This window comes from Artemia sp. Qi Xiang Cuo, chromosome 16 (assembly GCF_049724085.1).
Source record: "Artemia sp. Qi Xiang Cuo chromosome 16, ASM4972408v1, whole genome shotgun sequence".
Lineage (NCBI taxonomy): Eukaryota > Metazoa > Arthropoda > Branchiopoda > Anostraca > Artemiidae > Artemia > Artemia sp. Qi Xiang Cuo.
Window position 1 is genome coordinate 12,661,905 of NC_142809.1, and position 23,567 is coordinate 12,685,471.

The 23,567-nt window shown below is 34.9% G+C and overlaps 1 protein-coding gene across 1 annotated transcript; it reads right to left on the reverse strand.

Annotated features, from left to right (window-relative positions):
- Window positions 1-1,511: 1,511 nt before the first annotated feature.
- On the reverse strand, window positions 1,512-20,997 carry LOC148942578 (uncharacterized). The gene is given in 3 exon segments (XM_089102247.1): window positions 1,512-5,359; window positions 5,361-9,012; window positions 20,924-20,997. Coding segments are annotated over 2 exon segments (4,578 nt in total). The 5' UTR covers window positions 8,994-9,012; window positions 20,924-20,997; the 3' UTR covers window positions 1,512-4,414.
- Between the last annotated feature and the right edge of the window lie 2,570 nt (window positions 20,998-23,567).

Here is a 23,567-nt window from a genome sequence, read left to right on the forward strand (position 1 = left end):
AAAACGACTTTTCTACTCTTTAGATTTCTTCTTCTACTACGTATAGGTATTTGTTGAGAACAACTAATGTGGTTAGATCATCTGAATTCACTGTATACTGATCCTGATGTGTTGTAATGTCAGGGTCAGGTTTTCTACAGTATAATGTAAGTTCACTCTTATCATATCTCTTTATATAGTCAATGTTACTATTTTCATTTATTTTTTAAAATTTTTGTGTTTCAATTTGCTTATTTGAAGCAATGTCACATACAGTGTTTTCAAATGGTGAATCACATTCTGTAACAGCCAAATAAAAATCAGTAGGCTTATAATCATAGTCACCATTGTCTTCACAACGATGACGTAGAAACCAAATTCTTTTTTTATTCCAACAGTTGAATCGTACACGTGGCTCCTCCTCCCATAATAATTTAAATCCACGACGATACCAGTCTCTTAGCAATAAAATAAAATCACGTTTAGGATTCTTTTCAATCATACCAGGATATATATTCTTCCACTGATTATATTTATCATAGTGGCAATTAGAGCATAGGTGTCTTATAGGATGAGAGTCACAGATCTCTTCCAAACAGCAATTACAACCTTTAATTTGTACTGCATATCCTCTATGCAATTTACACGGGTTGCATAATCTGCACTTTTCATCATACTCATTAATCATTGTACTATTCTCACATGATGATCAGCTGCCCAGTATATACATGCATAGTGGACATTTATGGAACATTTTTTCATGTGTTGACACTCTCACCTCCAAAATTAAACTGAGCTAAGATCAACAAATTGAGTGGGAGAAAGAGAGAGAGAGGAGTAAATCCTCTTTGAACAACATCTTTCTCCTGAAAAAATCATAGTGTGAAATTTCTAAGCTAGTGTGTTCAAAAGCGAATCCACAATATCATTTTGTCTTGTTGTGATCAATATGTCAATAAATTGTGTAAATGCCTTTGGACCACGACGTAAAAGCTTCAAACGTTTTTCCATAAACACAAGCTTCCGTACAATTCTCTGTTTCTCAAATCTATCCATTTTTAGAGTCCTAACACTCTCACAGCCAACTTCAGACTAACCAAGATTCTTTTTCTACTTTAAAAATATACGCCAACCTTCTATAGAAAAAATATGATTTAGAAACAACTTTATTAAATATGATTACAACAATAATAATAATCACTGATACAATTAATTTTCCTCGATATATTTCACTAGTTTATCTAAAGCACCCTGAAGTCTATTTATATGACTGTTCAGCAGAGAGATTTTATATTGCCCATGCTGTATTTGTCCCTATTTTTGTCCGATGTTTGGGGACGAAAATGATGATTTAATTCATTTTTTATGTTTATGTAAGGAGTTAAGAGGTTTGAGAGAGGAAATTTTGCCGGGGCGGTTCGAAAGGGAGGAATGGGTGGGTAATACATTAAGAGATAGAAAATTTCCTGGGATTAAGAATTTGAGAAGGTTCATTGGATTGGGCATGGAGCATAGAGATCATTTTCTTTATATTTATTTTTATTTTATTTTGTTTATAACAAGGGTGTTTCAATTTATTATTTTTGAAGTGTATTGTGTATTAACCATGGCCAAGTAGGCTTTTAGTGTTAATAAATCATATAATATGATATTGTAAGGTAGTTCAGTGATTCCGGGCCTAGTCAACGAACTAAAATTCTTCATTTCAGAAAGTATTTAAAAGTAACAGGCAAACATTTCAAGAATGACCAAATATATTTTTTTTAATATTTGTATTAATTTTCTATATTTAAAAATTTATTTTTTAAATGTTTATTTAAATTTGTATTTTTATTTAAATATTTCATCTATTTAATATTTATTTCAAATTTTTTTATTTAATAAAATATATTTTTATTATTTTGTGACACAATATAAATATTGTGTCTACGCGATAAATGATTGGAATAGATTCAATCAGACCTGGTATAGTCAATGCAAGCTTCATAAAGTTACTGGTAGAATGCAAAGTATATCCCTAAAAACTATTTGGAATTGCTACTGATGATGCAAACGATGTAAGTGGTATGAATCTTCTGTGTTCATGCTGTTTAAAACAGTTGGGTTGTCCAGCGGATGGGCTTTATACTGGGCAACACTTCTGCAAATCTGGCACTAGACTGTGATAAAACTGTAGTTGGAGAGAAAATTCTCAGTGTCAGAAAAGAACTAACAGCGAGTTCTTTGTCAAGGGTTCTTCCTTCTTCCGAACAACTCAGAAAGATTATTTTAACTTAAATTATTACGCCTCAATAAAATAAAACTTAGATAAAACTGACAGAAAAATTATCATATTTGTAGGTAGTTTTGGATTGTCAATGTAGAACATCTTTAAACGAAAGGAAATTATACATATATACCCGCGCTAAAAAGGGTTTTTTCATGTTCAAGTGCACACTCATACTTTAGGCCACTGAGAAGCTGTTGAAGCTAGCCTCCCTGTCAAGAGGACTGGCCAATTACAAAGGAAAAATACACCGGAGACGAACGTCATGAAATACTGCCTGGTTGCAGCGATAGCTCATCTTGTTACTACAATTCAGTTTTATGTCATAAAAATGATTTCATTTTAAATTTTGTTTTTGTTAATTACATATGCTTCCAAAAAAATATACTTCCCATGCAATAGAGGTGATTTTTCTTGCTTTTCAGGCCAGTAGATTTTCTTCTTGTTCAACGCAAGGGACTGTAAGTTTCCTGTATAGGTCTCTTGGCCAATACAATTCAAATAGTGTACTTTGTGTTTCGATCTGACGTCATTTTTAGGGTTTTTTTTAGGTTATTTCCGGTTACTATAGGCCATATTCTCCTTTTACTAGGCTACAGTTGCTGCTGCATTTACGACTGCCAGTACCGCTACATGATTACAGCTAATACTTCAATCAAGATAATTTTCCGTATAATCTTGCATCTTGAGACTGCCTTATATAAGTTTTTGCATCAATTACGTGATTTACCGTTGTAAGTTACGAATAAAACGTCATTAATCCTCTTGTTTTTGAAAATTCAGTTTCTTGTTAAAAATGGATTTCATTTAAAATATAAAATCTGCAGGGAAGCAGAAACAGAAATAAAAGGCTTCCGATGTAGAATTTTGTGGCTGCATTCACTTTCCTTGTTTTTCAAGCCAAGGGGATGTAAGTTTCTTTTATTCAGATTTTGGCCATGGCGATTTCAATGGTGTGCTTTGTGCTTCGACCTAACAACTTTTTAAGGGTTTTTGGCTTGTTTTTTTCCTATGGGACGCGTTCGTCTTTTAGTAAGTTTCGGCTACCACTGCAACCATGATCATAATTTTAGTTCGCAAGTTGATTTTCTAGAACTTCCTCCATTAAATTACCACTGAAAATTGTATCTTCAGGTTACTTGATTTCACTGAAGCCAATTATGGAAGATTCTATCTCCCAGTTTAAGGATATAATTTGCGAATGTTTCCTGTTCAGGATCGACATAAATGTTCAGGATCGGGATCGAATGCGATCCTGTTCAGGATCGACATAAATATTTTTATTTAATTTTTTTTTAATTGTTGAATCTGGATCGAATGCGATCCTGTTCAGGATCGACATAAATATTTTTATTTAATTTTTTTTTAATTCTTGAATCTGGATCGAATGCGATCCTGTTCAGGATCGACATAAATATTTTTATTTAATTTTATTTTAATTGTTGAATCTGGATCGAATGCGATCCTGTTCAGGATCGACATAAATATTTTTATTTAATTTTTTTTTAATTCTTGAATCTGGATCGAATGCGATCCTGTTCAGGATCGACATAAATATTTTTATTTAATTTTTTTTTAATTGTTGAAGAGATGAAAATTTTGTTTGACAAATCAGGTGTCTCACTATGATTGCTTCCAGGTTTCAAAAGTTAAGAACTGACGAAAATCACCTCCAATTAAAAAATACATGTGAGTGTAGTCAAATTTATATACATTCAAAGAGCAAAAGTTATATCATTTTTCTCAGGATCATATCTTTGTTTGTATCATAAACGCATGCAAAATTATAAGAGTTGACCAAAGACTCCGAAGAGCTAATGGAAAGGGCATGGAACAAAAAAGAGTAAAAATCACGTTGAAGTACGAATGAAAATATTACATGACAAAATCTGTGGTTAGAAGATAAAGTAAAATTACAATGGAATGAAAGAACGTGTCAGTTTAGCGTGTGTGAGTCTTTTAAGCATAAACGAGAAAAAGGCAATAATTTTTAGTATCTAAGTTGCGTGAAAAATTACACAAGATGACAAGTTACTCTGAACAGCTAAAACAAAAGGCACGGAATAAGAAATTCATACTGAGCACATTTGTTTTAATGAACATGTGTAAACAAGTACAAAAAGTGTTATTTTCTGTTTCCGCTTTTCTCTGACGAAATCAACTTTCAGGTCAAGCCTTGCATGGAAAATCTTTGTAGAAATCAACATTTCTTTTTATATCATTTTGAACAATATTAAGACATTCGTGTTTACCTACCTTGTCAGTAGGATTTACAGAATAGAAATTAGCAATCTCTTTGTTGTACCTTTGGATTAAATATTTCCGATATCCAGCAACTGGCTTAGTTTTGTCTGGTTGAAACCAAGTATTGAATTTTTTTGAGAAATCGGTATATTTCATCTTTTCTCCTTTTGGGAAAACGTGAAAATCATTTATAGGAGCTGTGTTACACGTATAGGCTAGCAATTTCTTTGTTTTGAGTTGACGAATACCAATTAAACCAAATGGCTGATGAAAAGCGTCATGCCGACCTTTGTGAGAGAATTCGTGAAAGCAAGGGCTTTTACAAATAGGACAAGAGGTTTGACATAACCTGTAAAAAATTGATTCGAACTGAGAACAATGTTGAATTTGTGACAAAATTTCCTTACTGATAATTTCACTGTTAATATCTTTGAAGTCAGATAACGACTTTATCATGGCGTTTATGTGTTTCAGTTGAAATTTCATAGACATACTTTCCAAATACCACCTGCCAAATCTTTTCATATCTCTTTTTAACTCGTCTGCAATGTAGGTACTCTTTAATCTTTTCAAAAACTTAAATAGCTCATTGAACTGAAAAGATTTCAATCCAAATTCTGGATCTACTGGGGCTTTTTCATACGTACTTTTCAAGTAAAATTTTAGATGATCCTGGAAACTAATAAGTTTCATATCTTTAAGGACTTTATCGATTTCAAAGCGGATTAGCCTGCTAGTAGTAAGCCTTTTTAAATTAGAAGGGTTTCGGATATGTTTCAAAACCTGTTTAATACCCTTGGGTTCCACCTCTTCAATCAAATACAAATCCATATGACCTTGAAAATTTTTGGGCGATTTAGGCCAGCGTTGCATTTTTAGGATTAGCCAAGACATTCTCTTTAACTTCACTTTGAAAACCTTTAATAGTATGCTTCTGAAAAAAGTCGTTAAGTCTTGATGCCATTATATCCACTTCCTTTAAGCTATTTGCAATTTTAAGACAATATGCCTGCATTACTTCTTTCTTTGAACGGAGTTGCACGTAGACAGAATTTTCTCGCTCCCAGTTTTCTTGAATCTTCACAAGTATATCTACGAGTAGTTCATATGCATTTCTGTGAACTATTTTTCTTTTGCTCTTGTTAATTTTCATGTCAGGCTCCCTAAGAGACCTCTCAATTCTAGTGATAGCACTAGAGACAATTGTGTTAGAATAGTATTTTCTTCCTCTTGTGATCTTTATTATTATAGAAGCTATCATCTTTTCCATCTTGTATTTATCATCACTGCTCTGAGATATCCAATTAAAGATTGCATCTTCTAAATTTATGGCTTTATTCAACTGTGTCTGCCAGAATGAAGGTTGACTTTCATCCAAAAGGTCAATGCCTAAAATTCTAATAATATGATGGTCCTCATAGGCCCTCCTAACAGCACCTCTGACATCTATTTCATGGTTTTCTTTTCTAGCTGCTTCTATTGAATCATCAAATGATTTGTCAATAACAGAGATTAACTGTTCCCTTGTTTTATCATTCATACTCTTTGCTTTAAAATCTTCTATTACTTTTTGCTTTATTTCTTTTAGGGAGTTGCTTACCTTTATGTCATGCACAAGCCGATTCCTCAAGAACAACTCCAGATTACGACGCCAAAGAGATGTTGTAAAATTAATTATGGCTTTAACTTTTGTTAAATATTCAGTTTTCCACATTGGATTTTGCCTTCCCTTAAACAGTTTGTTTATTTCTATTTCAAAATTTTCAGCATGTGGTCTCATCTTCACCTCGATATCATCAAGGATCTTGTTTATTTTAGCATGGATGGTTTCCTCTTCTTCTGTAGTAGATTGTTCTACCTTATAATAGTCCTTTATTACCTCAAACTCCTTCTCGCATGCTTCACAATATATGTCTCTTAGGGTTTGATATTTTCTTTGTTGTTCAGTATAATTGTGCCTCTCGATGACTGATTGGAAAGATAATTCAAAATTAGATTCGCTCAAGCATTTCCAAACCAATAATAAACACTTCTCAAGGCTTTCGAAGTTTCGGGCACTCCATCCCACCTGACAGACGACTTGCTAATGAATATGCTCTCGAAAATTAACAATCTGCAGGCTGAAGTCCTCATTTGGTACATCGTTTGGTTGGTCTCCTTTTGTATTATATCCAAATACCTGTATATCCTCCTTACTACAGAACATCTTTGGAAAGCTAATTGATGTATAAACATTCAAATCCTGTAGAGAGTCTATTTTTTTAAAAGATTCGATGACCGTTGTTGATAGTTGAGAAAAAATATTCTGAAGCATATGTTCGTTTTCTTCATCACACTTTATCTGATTATAAGCAGCAAAAAGTTTGCAGCTAAGCATGCCCCCTCTTTCTTCTGCCAACTTAGAGCCTTTATAGGCTAATGCAACAATTGGCAAAATTTCTTTCAAAGCATTGTCATTTTCACCTTTAATAACTAGTATGACTGCATCTGATGGCAAAATAGAAAGAGTTGCAACTTTATTATCCTGTTTCACACAGCCATAAATACCTGTGTGTTCTGGCGAGCGGACACCCTCGGAATCAAACACAATAACATAATCATATTCTTTCCTGTTTACTGTCTTTACTAGGGTCATGGTAAGACCCTTGGTACACTGACCAATACTGGTTGCGAGTTGAATACCAAACATTGTATTCAACAATGTTGATTTTCCACTGCTTTGCTCTCCAAGTACAGATAATACGAAAATCTTTTTGTTTGGAAGCAAAGACGTCAAATTTTTAAAAATTAAAGCAATCCAATCAACATTTATCATATTTGCATCTCCATCATACAGCTCTAAGGTTTCACCAGCTATCAAGCAAGAAGCTGCCATTTGTGGTAAATGCATAAACTCTCCATTTGTTCCAGATGAATAAAATAATGAGGCTTCTCTCCATAAGTGACGGATAGAAAGAAAAGCTTGATTTCTTTTTTCTTTCGCACTTGATAGCTCTTTCTTAGCATATTTAATTTGGTTCTCATATTTGGAGCCCTTGTCAGGTGCTTGTGTAATCTCCGTGAAGTTATTTGTTTTCTGATTCACTACTTCATTTAGATGAGTAACAATTTTAGAATTTCTTATATTTAACGCAATAGCATCACTAAGAACTCGAATATGAAGCAGAATATGGTCAATATTATTCATTTTAAAGCTTTTTAAGAAATATATAATCAGAGGATTATTTTTAAAACCAAAACTTGAACGAAAGCTTTGTTCTTCGGATATGTGTTTCTGCATCTGTTCTAAGTTATTCATGTCATTTGAAAAATGGAAGTCATTTGATTTGTCCTGTAATTTACCTTCTTTGGCAAGACTTTTTTGCAATAGCAAGACATGAGACCTATAAGATTCCAAGCCATCCATAGTTGAAACAGTCAAATACATCTGTCGTAAATTATTGATTATATGGCTTAAAGCACCTTCAAAAGGGAAGACTGAATGCATCGAATGTTCGTGGTGTCCTACCTTACGAAATATTAATTCTAATTGGCGGGTTTGCTGGATTTCAACAAAATAATGCAAGGAACCTTCAATAAGGTAAAAGGGGCGGTGAACAGAACTAACATTTGGTAAGTTAGGGATCCATACTGTAATGAATTTTGGCAAGCAATTTTCGTCAGAATATTTGCTCATAAAATGAGAGAGTTTATTTGTTTCAGAAATGAATTCATCCTCAACCACTAAATAGTCAATAAAATCAGTCAAGAATTTCCAGTATGGTTCAAAATCACCTCGAATATGTATCACGATACAAGGATTCTTTTTTTCTTTCTGTTCAGAATTCTCTTTCTTTTTTACATGATTCTGGTTTTCAAAGTAAACAAAGCCTTGCCCAACCTCTATGCTCGATGTTTCAATACTTTCAAAAGAGGTTTTCAAATTAAAAAGATTTTCCATGATCTTTCCTGTAAAACTGTGGAAGCTCGTCACTTGACTTATTATGGCGACTCGTGGAAGCCTTTTGTCTTCTCCGAGGAATATACCCTCTTCTAGTCTTTGTGTGATCCTAAGTAATTCTATTGTGTCTTTGCAACATATTGGAATAGCAAATCTTGATTCAAGAAGCAGTCGCATAACACTCACGGTATCCCAAAGAGAATAACTGGTAAGAATCTTGGGAATATTGTATTTTTTCTTTTTTATTGACGGATCTATTTCAAGGTAGAAGTCTTCCTCAGACTCAGGAGAATCTTCTGATCCCTCTCCAGATGAATTATAATGACTTAGTCCCAGACGGTGAAGTAATCTGTAAGAAGGATTAGTCATATCAGGGGGACAATCCATGGTGAATGCACTGACTAGATTGCCCTCTTGAAATATTAGCTTGGGTATAGCTTGTGCATTTTCCGGTAAAAGGTGTAATAGGGGACGGTGGGAGTAAACTTTAATAGGAGACACAGACTTAATTTTACTCTTTTGTTCTGCGTTTTGTTGGTCTTGTGCACTATTTGATTCATTCATTTTCTTCTTAGACGACGACCTGTAAAAGAAAATACATCTAATAAAGCTTAAAAACATTCTTGTAGAAAAGTAAGTAATTAAAGAACAGAGATACAATAAATCACCAAGTTTGACTTTAAACGACCAGAAAATACCGCAACCAAAAGTTGGGCTAATACCCCCTATGCCACGTAAAAACAAGAATATATATTGTGCTTTACTGAAAATAAACATAAGCTATTTTGAAAATTGGCTAAAAAGGCTGCTTGGTACAGTGGATAGTGTTATAGAATTCTATTCTGAATATCGCAAGTCCAACTCCAGCTGTAGGTAATTTTTACACATTTGTCAATTTAATGTCTTAACAAAACTTCAATTGATAACTACTATATGAGATCATCTTGTCTGACATCATTTATGATGAACTGTATCGATCCTTTATGTAAAAAGGCCCACTCCACCAGTTGACACAACTGGTATTAATCAATAGCTTCAATTTATGGAAATGATGGCTAGGCCATATCCAGTGGGCCCTCCCTCCTCCAATATTTTTGTCTGACACGATAAAAAGTGAGGCAATACATTTAAACAAATTTTCGATACATTTTTGTAACTTCCCCCCCCCCCCTCCTCCAAAACAAAAGTCTGGACATGGCCCTGGGGAGGGGGGAAGAGTATTTTTCATAGTCCAGAGAGGGAGGATTTGTTGATTTTTCAATTTATTTAATAGAAATACGAAAAAAATAAGTCCTTTTTTAATAATAATACCACGAAAAAAAAAATCTTGAATCTTAGAGGGAGAATGCAAAAGAATTTTGTAAGAGAATACCTCCCTCTCCCAAAAAGAAGCTACTGGTATTCATTGATACAAGAAGTTCTTTTCAAAGCAAGTATTTCAACTTTTGGCTAAAATGGATTGTGGTTCGCCTCAGAAGTTGACCAATATACTTCTATGTGTTTTTTCATCCCCAACAAAGAATTGAGATTTTTTGTACTGAATTTAGGAAACCCGCCAATGTGACTGCGTGAGGAATGTCCAGAAACATAGACTCTGTAGCGCATTGGCAAGTGAGCTCTCCTCCTGACAACGAAAATAGAAGTTCGAGTTGCTCTACAGTAACAACTGCAATGGCTAGTGCTTCGGTTTGATTCCATATTCCAATATTGTCTTGTATAAAGTAAATTCATCTGTCCATTTTTGCGTACTTTCTGAGATTGTTGTTCTCGAGCTTGTCGATACATGGCTCGTTTCTTTCTTTTCCAAACCACAAATTTACCAGGAAGACCTTGCCTTTATTACAAACAGGAAGAAGCCTACGGCTTTTTCTTCTTTGGAATAGTAAGAAATGAACCTCAAAGAATCACGTAGCTAACTATGTCCAATGTGTGCAATGGTTTGTTATTCTAATGATCGTCTTTTAATGTAAAATTCAAACCAGAAAAATACCTTAAATTTTTAAATTAGTTTGGTTTTCCTTTTGCTTTAGGTGACTGATTTATGATGAAACTTGCATAGTCCCCGTTTATAATGAACTATATAGACCCTTTATGTGAGTATATCGAAGTGCCTTTTATAATAACTTTATATTCGTTCTTTATTACAAAAAAATGTCTTATCAGAACTGTCTTAGGAACAATGTCTTATGACTAAAAGTAAGAACAATCCACAAAGTTTTCAAAACTTATTGCGCTAGTACATAAATAGTAGACGTGGAACACCAAAGACGCTTTGAGAGAATCTATTGTTTCAAGGAACGTGAGGTAGCAGAGAGTTATTAAGTAGGGCTATTGGATTAAGGGCTGATTTTATGTTTCTCAAATAAAAAAAATACATATATTAGGAAAGTAATAAAAAAAAATACAGAACTTGTGTTATCATCAGGTAAATCAAACCCGTGTACAAGTGTTTGTAGTGTTGCTTGCGAATATGTATCCAACAGAAAAACAGGTCGTCTCTGAATGGGCTGAGAAGAGGTAATAAGGAAGTATGTAAAGGAAATTGGAATGTCATGGGAGGGGTTTAAAGAGTGAAGATTTGAATAAAGCGTGGCTGGCTCTGCGCAGGTGTGTTGACCTCGGCGGCATTGAGCTTGTCTGTGAGTTATCAATAGTAGTATATGATCGTTTTTGCCAATGGCATTGTTCTTATGGCTAGAAGTAAGGACAACCTACAAAGTCTTAAGCGTTTATGTCAAAAATACATTAAATGAAGGTATTAAAAATACTTATACGAGTAAGACTTAGAGGGGCTAATAATGAGGAGGAGATTTTTAGTTTTTTGAGGTCTGGACCTTAAAAAGGAACGGGATTGGATTTTAAAATAAGGCAAGAATAGTAGAAGAAAGGGTAAGGGTCACCATTGCGGCAACGTGGTGTTGAAAAGCAACGTACAAAATATGAAAATTTATAAACAGGTATTCTGAACAAAAGTATTTCCGCTAGCTAATTGGGGTTTTGCGTTAGAGGGCATGAGAATTCAGAGAAGATGGAGGCGTTATAGTTCCGAAATTTTACTCGTCTTTTTGGGGCTTGTTCACGGGCAGATAGATTAGTAATTAAAGTGGATTTTAGACCCACTTTTTGTACACCAAAAGCAGTATGTCTAGAGTCAGTTAGGGATTGGATGGTAGAATCTTGGCCTTAATAAATTAGAACAAGTTTAGAAGGTTGTGGCTTGGAGGAGGAATACAATGAAGGTTTGGTTGTGGAAAATAGTAACGGTAGTGGGCTGTATATTTTTGGTATTACCAGACTTCGAATTTTTTTTTCGGAATTTCTGATCCGAGTGAGAATAAGAATGGAGGTAAAGCTTTGATCTGGAAAATAGCACTATTTCAGTGAAGACGGAAACTTTAGTGCAGTCTTTTGTTTGGCAAGGAAAGACGTGTACCGAAAAATATTTGAAACTATATTGTCGGGTTAAAGAGACTTGGGGAGAATCTATTGTTTTTAAGGGGAGTTCAAAAATGGAGGTTTTTAAGGTGGTGTGTAGAGAAAGGAAAAATATACTAGGAACGTTAGTAAAAACCAGGGCCAGTATTTTTGCCACAATATGTGGGTGATGCTCCCATCGTGATATTTAAATCTGATTATTCAACATTTTATGGGCATTAACCTGAAGGAAGCTTAAAAGGTCATTAGCCTGGTGTATTTTTTTGGGTTATACTCTAGGCATATTTTAAACTAATGAAAAATATTGTCTGAATGCAAAACCTTTTATACAAAACCAAACTAATTTTAAAATTTTCAACTTTTTCTGGTTTGAATTAAAAAATGGAAATTATTGATCAGACACCAAAAATATTTTTGCACCTTGCAGTTAAATAAAATTATTTTGTTTAAAATTTTCGGGAATTATTCTAGTTTCAGTTGACAAATAAGATTTTTTTCAAGAAATTGAGTAGCTAACTAAGTCCAATATATGCAATGGTATTTTCTTCGAATAACTGTCTTTTAATGTATTTCGATTACTGTTGAGACGAGTCGCTCTTACTATATAGTTCGTTATCACAAACTGTTGGATAACCTACATCATTATATTGTCATTAATCAAGCTTGTACACGAAAATTCAGTTTTTTGTCAAAATTGATTTGATTTTAAAAACTATTTTATTTTTCATTACAAAAGGTACTAGATATAGCAATTTCCTTTAAAATGAGCCATTATACAAGTCACTATGTATTTCCAGTGCCCAGCTAGCTGAGGAGGATAAAAAGGGTGGGGGGGGGGGGTGGAAAATGCCGTTTATGCAAAATATCGTAGTAGCGGACACTTTTATTGATTTTCAATCCAATATATTTCCTTTGTTTCTCAAGCCGAGAGATGGTAAGTTTTCTATATTGAGGTTTTGGACAAGACGGTTCTAATGGTGTACTTTTTTTTTATCTATCTCTATTTTTAGGAGTTATGGATTATGATATATCTTAGCATTGGACGTGATCGTCTCTTACTAGGTTGCTAGCTACCGCTGAAACCCGAATAGCTGCAGAAAAAATGGAAAAAATATGCCCTAGATGCCGAATATTCTAGCTGCAGCCACTTTTCTTGATTTTCAAGCCACTTTTCTTGATTTTGTTTTGATCTGGCTCTATCTTTAGGATTTATGGGTTATTATATTTCTTATTAGTGGACGTGATCGTCTTTTACTATGCTGCTAGCTACCGCTGCAACCGCGACTACCGCTGACACCCGAATATATATCACTTATAAAAACCTGATTACAAACAGAAAAAAGGCTCCGGCCTTTTCTTCTTTGGAATAGTAAGAGACGATCCTCAAAGAATCAGCCAGCTAACTAAGTCCATAATTTGTTCTTTAATATAAACATCATTAATCAGATATTTTAATATATCCTATATGGTCTAGTGGTTAGAATAGCTGGGTACCTGGCTGACTGACCGTATTTCAAACAATAGGCTATACGAAAAATGTGGTTCAATACCGCTCTCTAGGGCTATAATGAAAGAAAAGTTGAGGTGGCTAGGGCACGTTGTGCGGATGAAGGATGAAAGATTGCCAAAGATTGTTCTTTTCGGCCAAACATCTAGGGCTTAGCGGAAAGCAGGTCGTCCCCGTCTGGGGTGGGAGGACGTCATAAAGAAAGATTTAAAGGAAATGGGAACTTCGTGGGCGGGAAAAAAGGGAGGCATTGAAAAGATTGGGATGGAGGAGGAGCGTGCGTAGCTGTGTTGGCCTCAGGCGGCTTGGTGCTGTGGTGAGTTGTTAGTAGTAGTAGTAGTAGTTTAGTTATATTCGTTATGAAATCATCATAAGTAAAAATTTCCAATACTGCGAATCGAACTCAAGCCAACTGGGTGAGATCCCCATCAACATTTCCTGAAAGTCCTGACGTTATATTTTCAGCCATTCCTGATATGCTGCAGATCCTAACTTTTGACCGTCTGAATACATATAGTGCTTTTTGAACTAGGTAAATATCCTCCTCAAAATACCCTGAAAGTTTAAATATAATACCTTAGACATTCCTAAGACATTATAGATTCACCCCTTTGACAACCTGGATGCACATAATTTCTATGATTTAGTTAGTTCATCATCTTCCTCAATATGTCCAAGAATATTCAAATTATTGAGCCTATTGGGTCCGTAGATGTCACAGGTACACTCTTTGACAACCTTGGACGCACATATTACTTTTTTATTGAGCTAAATACCCCGACAAAACGGCATAAAAATTCCACAGTAATGCTCTTGGCTATTCCCAGGACTCTGCACAGACACATTTTGACAATCTTGATCTCTATAGTATCTTTTGATTTAGTTTTATATACTCTATAAGCTTTCTTTGAATGTTTCAAATATTTTGACATCCTGGATGGACTTGAACTCTTTTGATTTATTTAATTTTTGTTTTAATAGCAATAGAAATAGAAGTGGCATAGAAATAGAAGCAGCAGTAGCTGTCAAAGTCACGCTTGCCGTAGTAGTAGCAGTAGTCGCAGTCTTAAGTGGTTGAAGTCACAGTCCAAGTACTAGTTGTATTCATAAGATGTTGGAGTCACTAGTACTTACAGTCCCAGTTGCAGTCACAAGTAACTGCACTATTGAGCGGTTGCAGTCACAAGTATTTATAGTTGCAAGTAGTTACAATCACAGTCGCAAGCAGTTGGTGTTGCAAGTAGTCACAGTCACTGCTTACACTCACAGATAGTTTCAATCGCAAAACCTTACAAATCACAAGTAACGACAGTCACAAGTAGCCACAGTCACAAGTAGCGACAGTCACAAGTAGCCACAGTCACAAGTAGCCACAGTCACAAGTGGCGATAGTTGGATTCAGTCACAGTTACATTTAAAATTAGTTGTAATTGCTAGCAGTCACAGTCCAAAGTAGTCGCAATTGTAGGTAGTTCCAATCACAATCGCAAGTAGTAGAACTTGCAACAATTAGATGCAGTCGTAACAGCTAAAATTGCAAGAAGCTAAACTTGCAGTTACTAATAGACACGGTTGCAAGCAGCTTAAATGCAGTTGTAAATAGTCTTAGTCTTTAGCTGTCTCAGTTGCTATTTTTCTCGGTCATTTTCTGTCACGGTTGTTTCCATTCATAGTAATAAGTCGTTGCAATCACAGTTGCAAGTACTTGTAGTCAGAGGCACAGTCACATGTAGTCGTTCTTGTGTAATATTGCCACATGTTTTAGGATTGGTACTTTCCTTTGTGGCTTAGACCACAATCTGATGACACGTGATTATCCCTGGAATTAGGATAATGGGCCCTAACTCTTTCAAAGACTTTGTGAGATCTCAACGCTTGATAACTTATGACTTTTCGTTATTTAAGAATTTATAATAGATTATATTGGTGAAGCTTATTTCAAGATCTTAAATTAATTCCTTTTTGCTTGTCTCTGTTTGTCAAAGTCCTCCTTTTGTTTCGTTGTATACAGCTTGGTTAAGTTGTTCACCGGGAAAACAACGTATAAATTAGTTGGAACGAATAAAAGAATTGGGTCGTTTAGCGGGATTTGGGGCAATCGTGGTTTCTTTTTCTCTTTATTTTTACAAAACTCTCACTCTAGATAGGGGGTCGTATAGGCTCTTCCTCTTTATTATATTCAAATCTTCTATTATGTGTCTAAAGTTATAACTTTAGATCAAAATTACAGAAATGGTGATTCTAAGATAGGTTCTTACATATCAGAGACTTTTAGGAGTTGAGACACTTTGGAACCATCCATTTCTTCAGTTTCTATATTGGTTCTACCGCCCTCAGAGGGATGTCTGGCGGTGCCAGTGCATGTAGCAGAGTCACACCAATGCCACTAATGGCTTCCACTAGAGTGAGGTATCGTAACCGAGTGGTCCACAGTCTCTACTGAACTATTCTACTCTCAATATTCCAAACCACATTGAGCTGCCAGGGTCCTTCATGACGCTACTAATGAAAGTCCTCTGGCACTACGGTGTCACAGACAACTCTAACACACCGCGGGTTCAATTTGTTCTGCCCTTTCTAATTTACGACAACCAGTAGGATCTGAAAATTACTCCTGCAGTATGTACGTGCTACCCTAATTGGCCCAAAATGCCACTCTAAGGGCCACATTCATCAATCTCAAAAATTGTTTATAAGCCCCCCTTTCTTCCAGGAAAGATATCATCAATAACACAGGACTCTCCCTGTAATCAAATGCTGTTCAATCAAATAACCTGACTCGATTCTAGGCTAATTGTCAAGTTAGAACAAAGTAACCTTACTTGTTCTCAAATCAAAGTCCATAAAGAGTATGGGTAACTGAATACTCTTTGGTTTATAATAGGATAGGACTAACTAAAATTCAACTCAAAAATTATCAAAACTCATAGCAAGGTGATCGCGCGGAGAGATACGCGTAGCTGTGACCAAAGACAAATGAATGACGTTTTCAAATTCATGTAGATAATTTACCCTTGGCTTTTGCAAGCCAAATTTTACCTGTATGAGTCATCGGTTGCCTGTGTTTTTTCAGTCGTCAGCTAATTAGTGGATTCTTTACAGAAGTTTCGATATAACTAGGCCCAGGTATGAGGTATTGAAATTAAAGAAAAATAAAATTATGTTTACAAAAATGACATTAATCAAACAGTTCGTGGTAACGAACTGTAAGTGAGGAGCGACCTGGCTGAATAGTAACCGAAACTCTAAAAAACAGAATTTTGATACTAATAGATATATCAATAGAATTTTAGTTTTATGCTGATTTCAAATATATAAGTTTCATTAAGTTTAATCTTACCTATCAAAGGTTACGAGCCTGAGAAAATTATCCTGATTTTTGAAAAAAGGAAGAAACAACCCCTAGGAGTCATAGAATCTTAATGAAAATCACACCATCAGATTCAGCGTATCAGAGAACCGTGTTATAGAGGTTTCAGGCACCTATCTGAAAAAAATTGGAATTCTGAATTTTTTGCCAGAAAAACGAGGTTTTTTTTTTTTTTTTCCAGGGGTGATCGTATTGTATCAACCCAATGGTCCTAGAATATTGTGAGAGGGCTCATTCAAACGGAAATTAAAAGTTCTAGTGCTCTTTTTAAGTGACCAACAAATTTGGAGGGCAACTAGGCCCCTTCCTACGCCCCTTTTTTCACAAAATCGTCCGATCAAAATTTTAAAATAGCAATTTGGTTCAACAGAGTTGAAAGGGCGAATAAATAGGCCTTTGGGGATATCATGACCCTCTCACAGCCCCTTCGGAAAGGTCTTAAGTTAAAAAAATTGTCCATTGCTTACGAATATTATTTGTTATTGGAAAATATGCATACATTTTTGGTGGAGGGGGGAATTGCCCACCAATCTTTTTGGTGATTTAAAAAGGGCGCTAGAACTTTTAAATTATGTTCCAATGAACCCTCTAAGCGCCTTCTAGGACTATTTGGTTCGACACCATTGCTCAGAAAAAAAAAACAATGTGGAAACAAACAAATGAAAAAACAACAGATAAACACGCACCCACAGTCCGTAATCCCGAAAAAAAACTTCGGTATTCTTGGAAATAGGATCTTGAAACATCTTCAAAAAGTGTTCTCTGATATGTCGAAACTGATGGTTAGATTTACATTTAGATCGCTTGGATTTTTAGGGCGTTGCCCCACTTTTGGAAAAATCAGCAAATTTTCCCAGGCTCGCAGCTTTTAATTGGTGACATTATTTTAATGAATTTTGTTCATTCGGATTCATCACAAAAGCCAATTCTTTGATGCAACTGTTGTTATAAAATTTCTTTTTTAAGGGTTTTGGTTAATTTTTGACCGATTCACTCCTTACTCACAGTTCGTTACCGCACACTGTTTAAAAATTCAAACCGTCATGCTCCTACTTTGAAAACCAGTTTGAACCTTCATATTCAGCCACAGGTGGGGAGTGATAAATAAAAGGCAAATAGAGATGGTAATATTGTTGGGCGATATTTGATATCGATATTGATATATCGGACCAAATATCGATATGGAATATCGAAATGTATTATCGAAACAAATACTTTTAGAGGTCTCTGTCCCCCTATATTCCCCACGGAAAATTCACCACAGAAAAATTCTGCAAATTTTCAGCATGCATCTTCGAGATTCTTTGCAGGTTTGAATACTTTCATCTATAAAAGATTTTATTTATTCTTATCTTACATCTTACCCTGGCATCTTTTTCGCAAGAATTCACTTCTTGCTCCCTAGTCAGATGCGTGTGAATTATTACCACCTGAAAAGGAAAAGTTCGCAACAAACGATGTTCTAATGAAAGGAGCAGATGTAGTTTGGGCCGTAAAGGATGCTACATCCCAAGTAGGTACAGGATGGACACATGTTTCGTGCTTCGCACATACTCTAAATTTGATTGTGGGGGTGCTATTAATGATACTGCTGTATTGTTGCCGCTCGTCAAAAAGGCTATAAATATAGTCAGCTTTTTCAGACGTAGTGTTGTAGCTACCGACAAGCTGCGCCAGGTTCAAATCTCTATTGACAATGTTTGCACCAAAAAACTAAAACCTGATGGAATGGAAAACCTGACTAAAAACTAGATGGAATTTGCTTCTCACTATGTTACCTAGTCCACAAGATTTGAAAGAGTTGGTAACAAGTTTGCTTGCACTTTTCGCTAAATTGGACCTCATAGTCACTGATAGTGAATGGGGTGTAATTTCAAAGGTGATTGCGGTGCTTACACCCTTTGAAGAGGCAACTATTGAGCTATCTTCTGAAAGCTTTCCCTCTATCTCGAAAGTCCTGCCTCTGTCTAAGCTTCTGAGACGCCACCTGTTTCAGGTAGATTTTGTTTGATTCTCAGATGTGGCTGATGAGCTTCGAAAGGCTTTGCTGAATAAAATGCATTGTAGGTTTATAAGCCTTCGTCAATTCACACCCGTCACAATTGCCACACATCTTGACCCGCGTTTCAAGAAAATGTATATGTCACCTGACGATCTTCTACAAGTTGAGAGCAAAATTGCAAACGGGATAGATTTGGCCTTGCTAGCTGCTGAATCTCGATCAGAAGATACATGTACCATCGCATTCCCTGTGATGCAGTCGTATCAGAATCAAGCCAGTCTGTGGGGTTCACTTGATGAAGTCCTTATAGTCAATGCAGGACATGCTTCGACAGCAGCCGAATATACCATGGCTCTGCAAACTTTCAATAGGGAACCAACAGTTTCAATAGAAATGCTTACGCTCAAATTATGGAAGTCTCGCACTATGGGGTCCCAAAAATACCTCCAGAAGTTGCAATGAAATTTATGTCTGTGCCTGCTACCAGTGTCCCTTCTGAAAGAGTGTTTTCCAAGGCTGGTCAGATAATCACTGAACGGCGGAACCGACTCTAAGAGCAAAACATCGACATATTGCTGTTTTTGAATAGCCAGCAGTTTATTTTTCTCTTTCCCTGAGCCCGAATAATTCTAAATCTGGGTTTTTATTAAATTCCTTTACGCAATCTAAGTTTATTTTTATTGTTTGGTTTTATATTATTTGAATTTTGAAAAAAAAGTTATACAAAATACCCTTTAAATACTATTTGCGTTACTGCGGCAAATCCTTGAGATAGCAAAAAAACGATCCTAAATATCGATATCAATATATCAAATATCGAAAGTAAAAATCGATATATCGATATATTGATGAATCAAAATATCGCCCAACACTAAATGGTAAGGTGGTTGGAATAGAGTCCTTAGTTTACAACTTTAACTTCTTGACTGCCGAACGAGACAACAGTTAAAAGTTGAGGATAACGATCCAATATGTGAAAATTTGTTATCTATAGTTCTCCAAGAATACCAAGGATAATATAACCTATGGACCCGATATATAACAAAATTGCAGATATTTTTTGAAGAGTGTTTAAGAGAGATGAGAGTTAAAACACATTTTTTAACGCTCTATTTTAGCAAACTCATTTTGACTCGTTTCTTTGCCTTTGTTGGATTACTTTCTTCACGTAAGTTAGGAAGAAGATTTTTGGTACTGTTCTATTAGCTGGAACCCACGCAAGGAAAGAAGCTAATGAAATAAAACCAAATAGGATGAACATATAATAGTTTAGAAAGAAATTTTGGCTATATATTTGCACATTAGGGGGTGGGGGTGAAGCATAGCATAAATTAATTGCGTTTCCTAACCTAACCTAGGTACCTTCCCCCCTAAACCCCCAAAAACAAAAGCTTAACATTGTAAAACGCAATGACAAACCACGGTTCGCAATCCAATTCTTTATTGAAAGAAACCCGTTTGACTAGTTTCTTAAGCATCTTCCCTATATAATATATCACATGGGTTCCATCTAATACAAAAGTACCAATTTTTTTAATAAGGTTTATTATATAGACCTATATTTTTAAAACTTATAAAAGAACAAAACTAATTTTATAAATACGGTTTTTATTTTTCGTAATTCTACAAGTAAAGAGAAATGTCCCAAGCCAGTTTATTCAAGATAGTTTTTCAAAAATATGTTGCACAAACGGCGAAGCTGCAGCTTTAAAATGCTGCAGCTATGTATTCACCGAAAAAACTGTTTTTTAATCAATTAATATATAAAAATGGTATACATCTCCAGAGTTCTTATCGAACTTCAAACAAATTTTATTTTAAATTTTTCATAAGCTTCTCATATCCAGAAATGTTAGTCTTCATTTAGTTTTCAATTTAATTTATTAAAAACGCACTCACAGCTTGTGTATAATTGGAGGATAAAAAACAATAACACAGCCAAATGAAAAAATATAAATTTTAAAACAAAGAAATAGTAAATCAAAGAGGTCTCAAAATTTGCAAGCTCTTTCCCCACAGAAACATCAGAGGGAAACTGAGAAAGTACGGATATATGTATTTCTATGAGTATGGGCAAATATATAAGTTCGGGCAGGTCAAGTGGCATGTTTGTAGTTTTCTTCATTCAAAGATATCATCTGTAGTTTTGACTTTGATAGAGATGAAATAATGTGACCTACCTTTTAGTGATTTAATAACAACTTATAACGACTGTTAATACAATAAAACAATTTTTGCTGCAACCTAACTGATTCCATACTTCTTTGCAACTATTGATAATAGAAGTAATGCTGAAATACTGAACGAGTACTATCTTATCAAGCAGACAGAAAAAAAAAACAGAATGAAACAAGATTCATAGTACTAAGACTGCTTCGGAAAATATTCAACGAGTTATTTTGGTCATCATTAGATAAATAGATATTTGAATTAGGAGAGAAACATTATCCCGTGAAATAATTTAAAACTGAGTAGAACTAAACAAGACCCACGGACTAATTTTTCCCAGGCAAGGAACTTTTCCCCAGGTACTATTAATCAACAGACTATATGGCCAATAATCCGTTGTTGTCATTCACAAGACGAATGTTTACAGCCAGGGACGTACGCAGGGAGGGGGCCTGTCCCTCCCTGAATTCTCGCGATTTTTTTTTTATTTTCCTATAACTTTCGGATTTTTCTCACAGAATAATGGGTTTGAAGGATTTGCCCCTCCTCCCCCCCCCGGAAAAAAAAATTCCGACGTAAGTGCCTGTTCACAGCGCTGGTTCACCCTTTGAAATTTCCTGGAAAATCAATTGGATTGTTTAAATATATGTATTTCTGGATTACTGGATTAATATAGGATTACTTGATTAGCTATTAAACAAAATGTGTTAAGCTTTTTCACTTTTTTCTTGGTTCTCACCGTTTATTTGACGGTGCTAAAAATAAATTCGTTGGAATTACAATAATATCCCTAGTGAACCAACCAAGTACAGGGTCATGAGCATAGAAGAATAGCAAGGGGATCATCCCTGAAAAACTCTCCGTTCTTAAGAATCTTCATATGATTTCTGACATTTTCAGTAAGAAGCATCCATTTTCATTTTTTCGCTCTAAGAGGGGCGAGGCGGGTGGGTCAAAGAGAGATTATACTTGTATCATATTGTCCTTCTTGTTTCAAATGCCAAAAAATTGTTGAGAATTTCTACTTTCAAAGTCTCATAAGAAAATCCATTCTAGCAGATGCAGAGGTCCTTCCCAAAATCTTGGGATTTTTCTAAGTCTTCCTTATGTCAAGATTTCTATATATGCAACTTGAGCAAGAGTTCATTCTTCTTACTGGTTTGGAGAAAATAATATATATATATATATATATATATATATATATATATATATATATATATATATATATATATATATATATATATATATATATATATATATATATATATATATATATATATATATATATATATATATATATATATATATATATATATATATATATATATATATATATATATATATATATATAAAGAGCGAGGCGTTGAGGAGGGGACAGCCCCTTTCATATACGGAATAATTTCTGTTCGTTTTAAGTTTTAACGTCGTTCCTTACTTTCAGTTAAAAAAACTTGTTTTTCATTTAATTTTTGAACGTTTTTGAATTGATGCAGGTTTGGATTTTAGGTCACCGTACATGAATAATTGAAAAACTTGCATATTAATTTTAGTTTTATTTGGATAAATGGCTTTCCCGAAACTTGTTTAATTTTATTTACGAACGTTTTTATTAGTAATAAATATACGTAACTTACGAATTAACTTACGTAACGAACTTCTACATTATTATATTTTTAATACGTATATTAGGGGGTTCGCCTACTATTCAATACCTCGCTCTTTAAGCTAAAGTTCAAATTTTGTTCCAATTCTTTAAAAATGACCCTTAATCTCAAAGGCCGTTATTTAGAATAAATAGCTCTTATGAAAGTACTAAGAAATCTTTGGCTTAAAGAGTGAGGTACTGACTAGGGGGTGAACCTAATCATACACGTAATATTTTCTGTTCGTTTTAAGTTTTGATGTTACTCCTTATTTTCAGTTGGAAAACTTGTTTTTTTATATTTAATTTCTGATCTTTTTTTAAAATAATGCTGGAAAATCCGGCGCCCTCTTCATTGCAATGTCCCTTCCCCAATGAAAACTTCCTTCATGGCAAGATCATCCCACATAACCCCCAACCCACCCATCCCCCTACTACCAGAAAAATCCCCCTGATAAATTCTGTATGTATTCTAATAATCATTACGGCGTGTCAGTAGTGGGTAAATTCTATGGTTTTTAGCCCTCCCCCCGGGAAATTCAAAGAATTGATTTATGCTAAACGGCCTATTTCGCATATCTTCTGTCATGTTAAGCGAAAGAGCACTCTCAAAAATTATGATCAGGTAACTTTGGGAAAAAACTGAGCGTGGGAAGGGGCCTAGTTGCCCTCCATTTTTTGGTCACTTAAAAAGGCACTAGAAATTTTAATTTCTGATCCAATGAGTCCTCCCACAATATTCAAGGACCACTGGGTCAATACGATAACCCCTGGGAAAAAAAAATAAATAAACACGCATCCGTGATCTTTCTTCTGGCAAAAAATGCAAAATTCCACATTTTTGTAGATAGGAGCTTGAAACCTCTAGAGTAGGGTTCTCTGATACGCTGAATATGATGGTGTGATTTTCATTAAGGTTATATAGCTTTTAGGGGGTTTTTCCCTCTTTTTTCTAAAATCAGCCAAATTTTCTCAGGCGCGTAACTTTTGATGGGTAGGACTAAACTTGATGA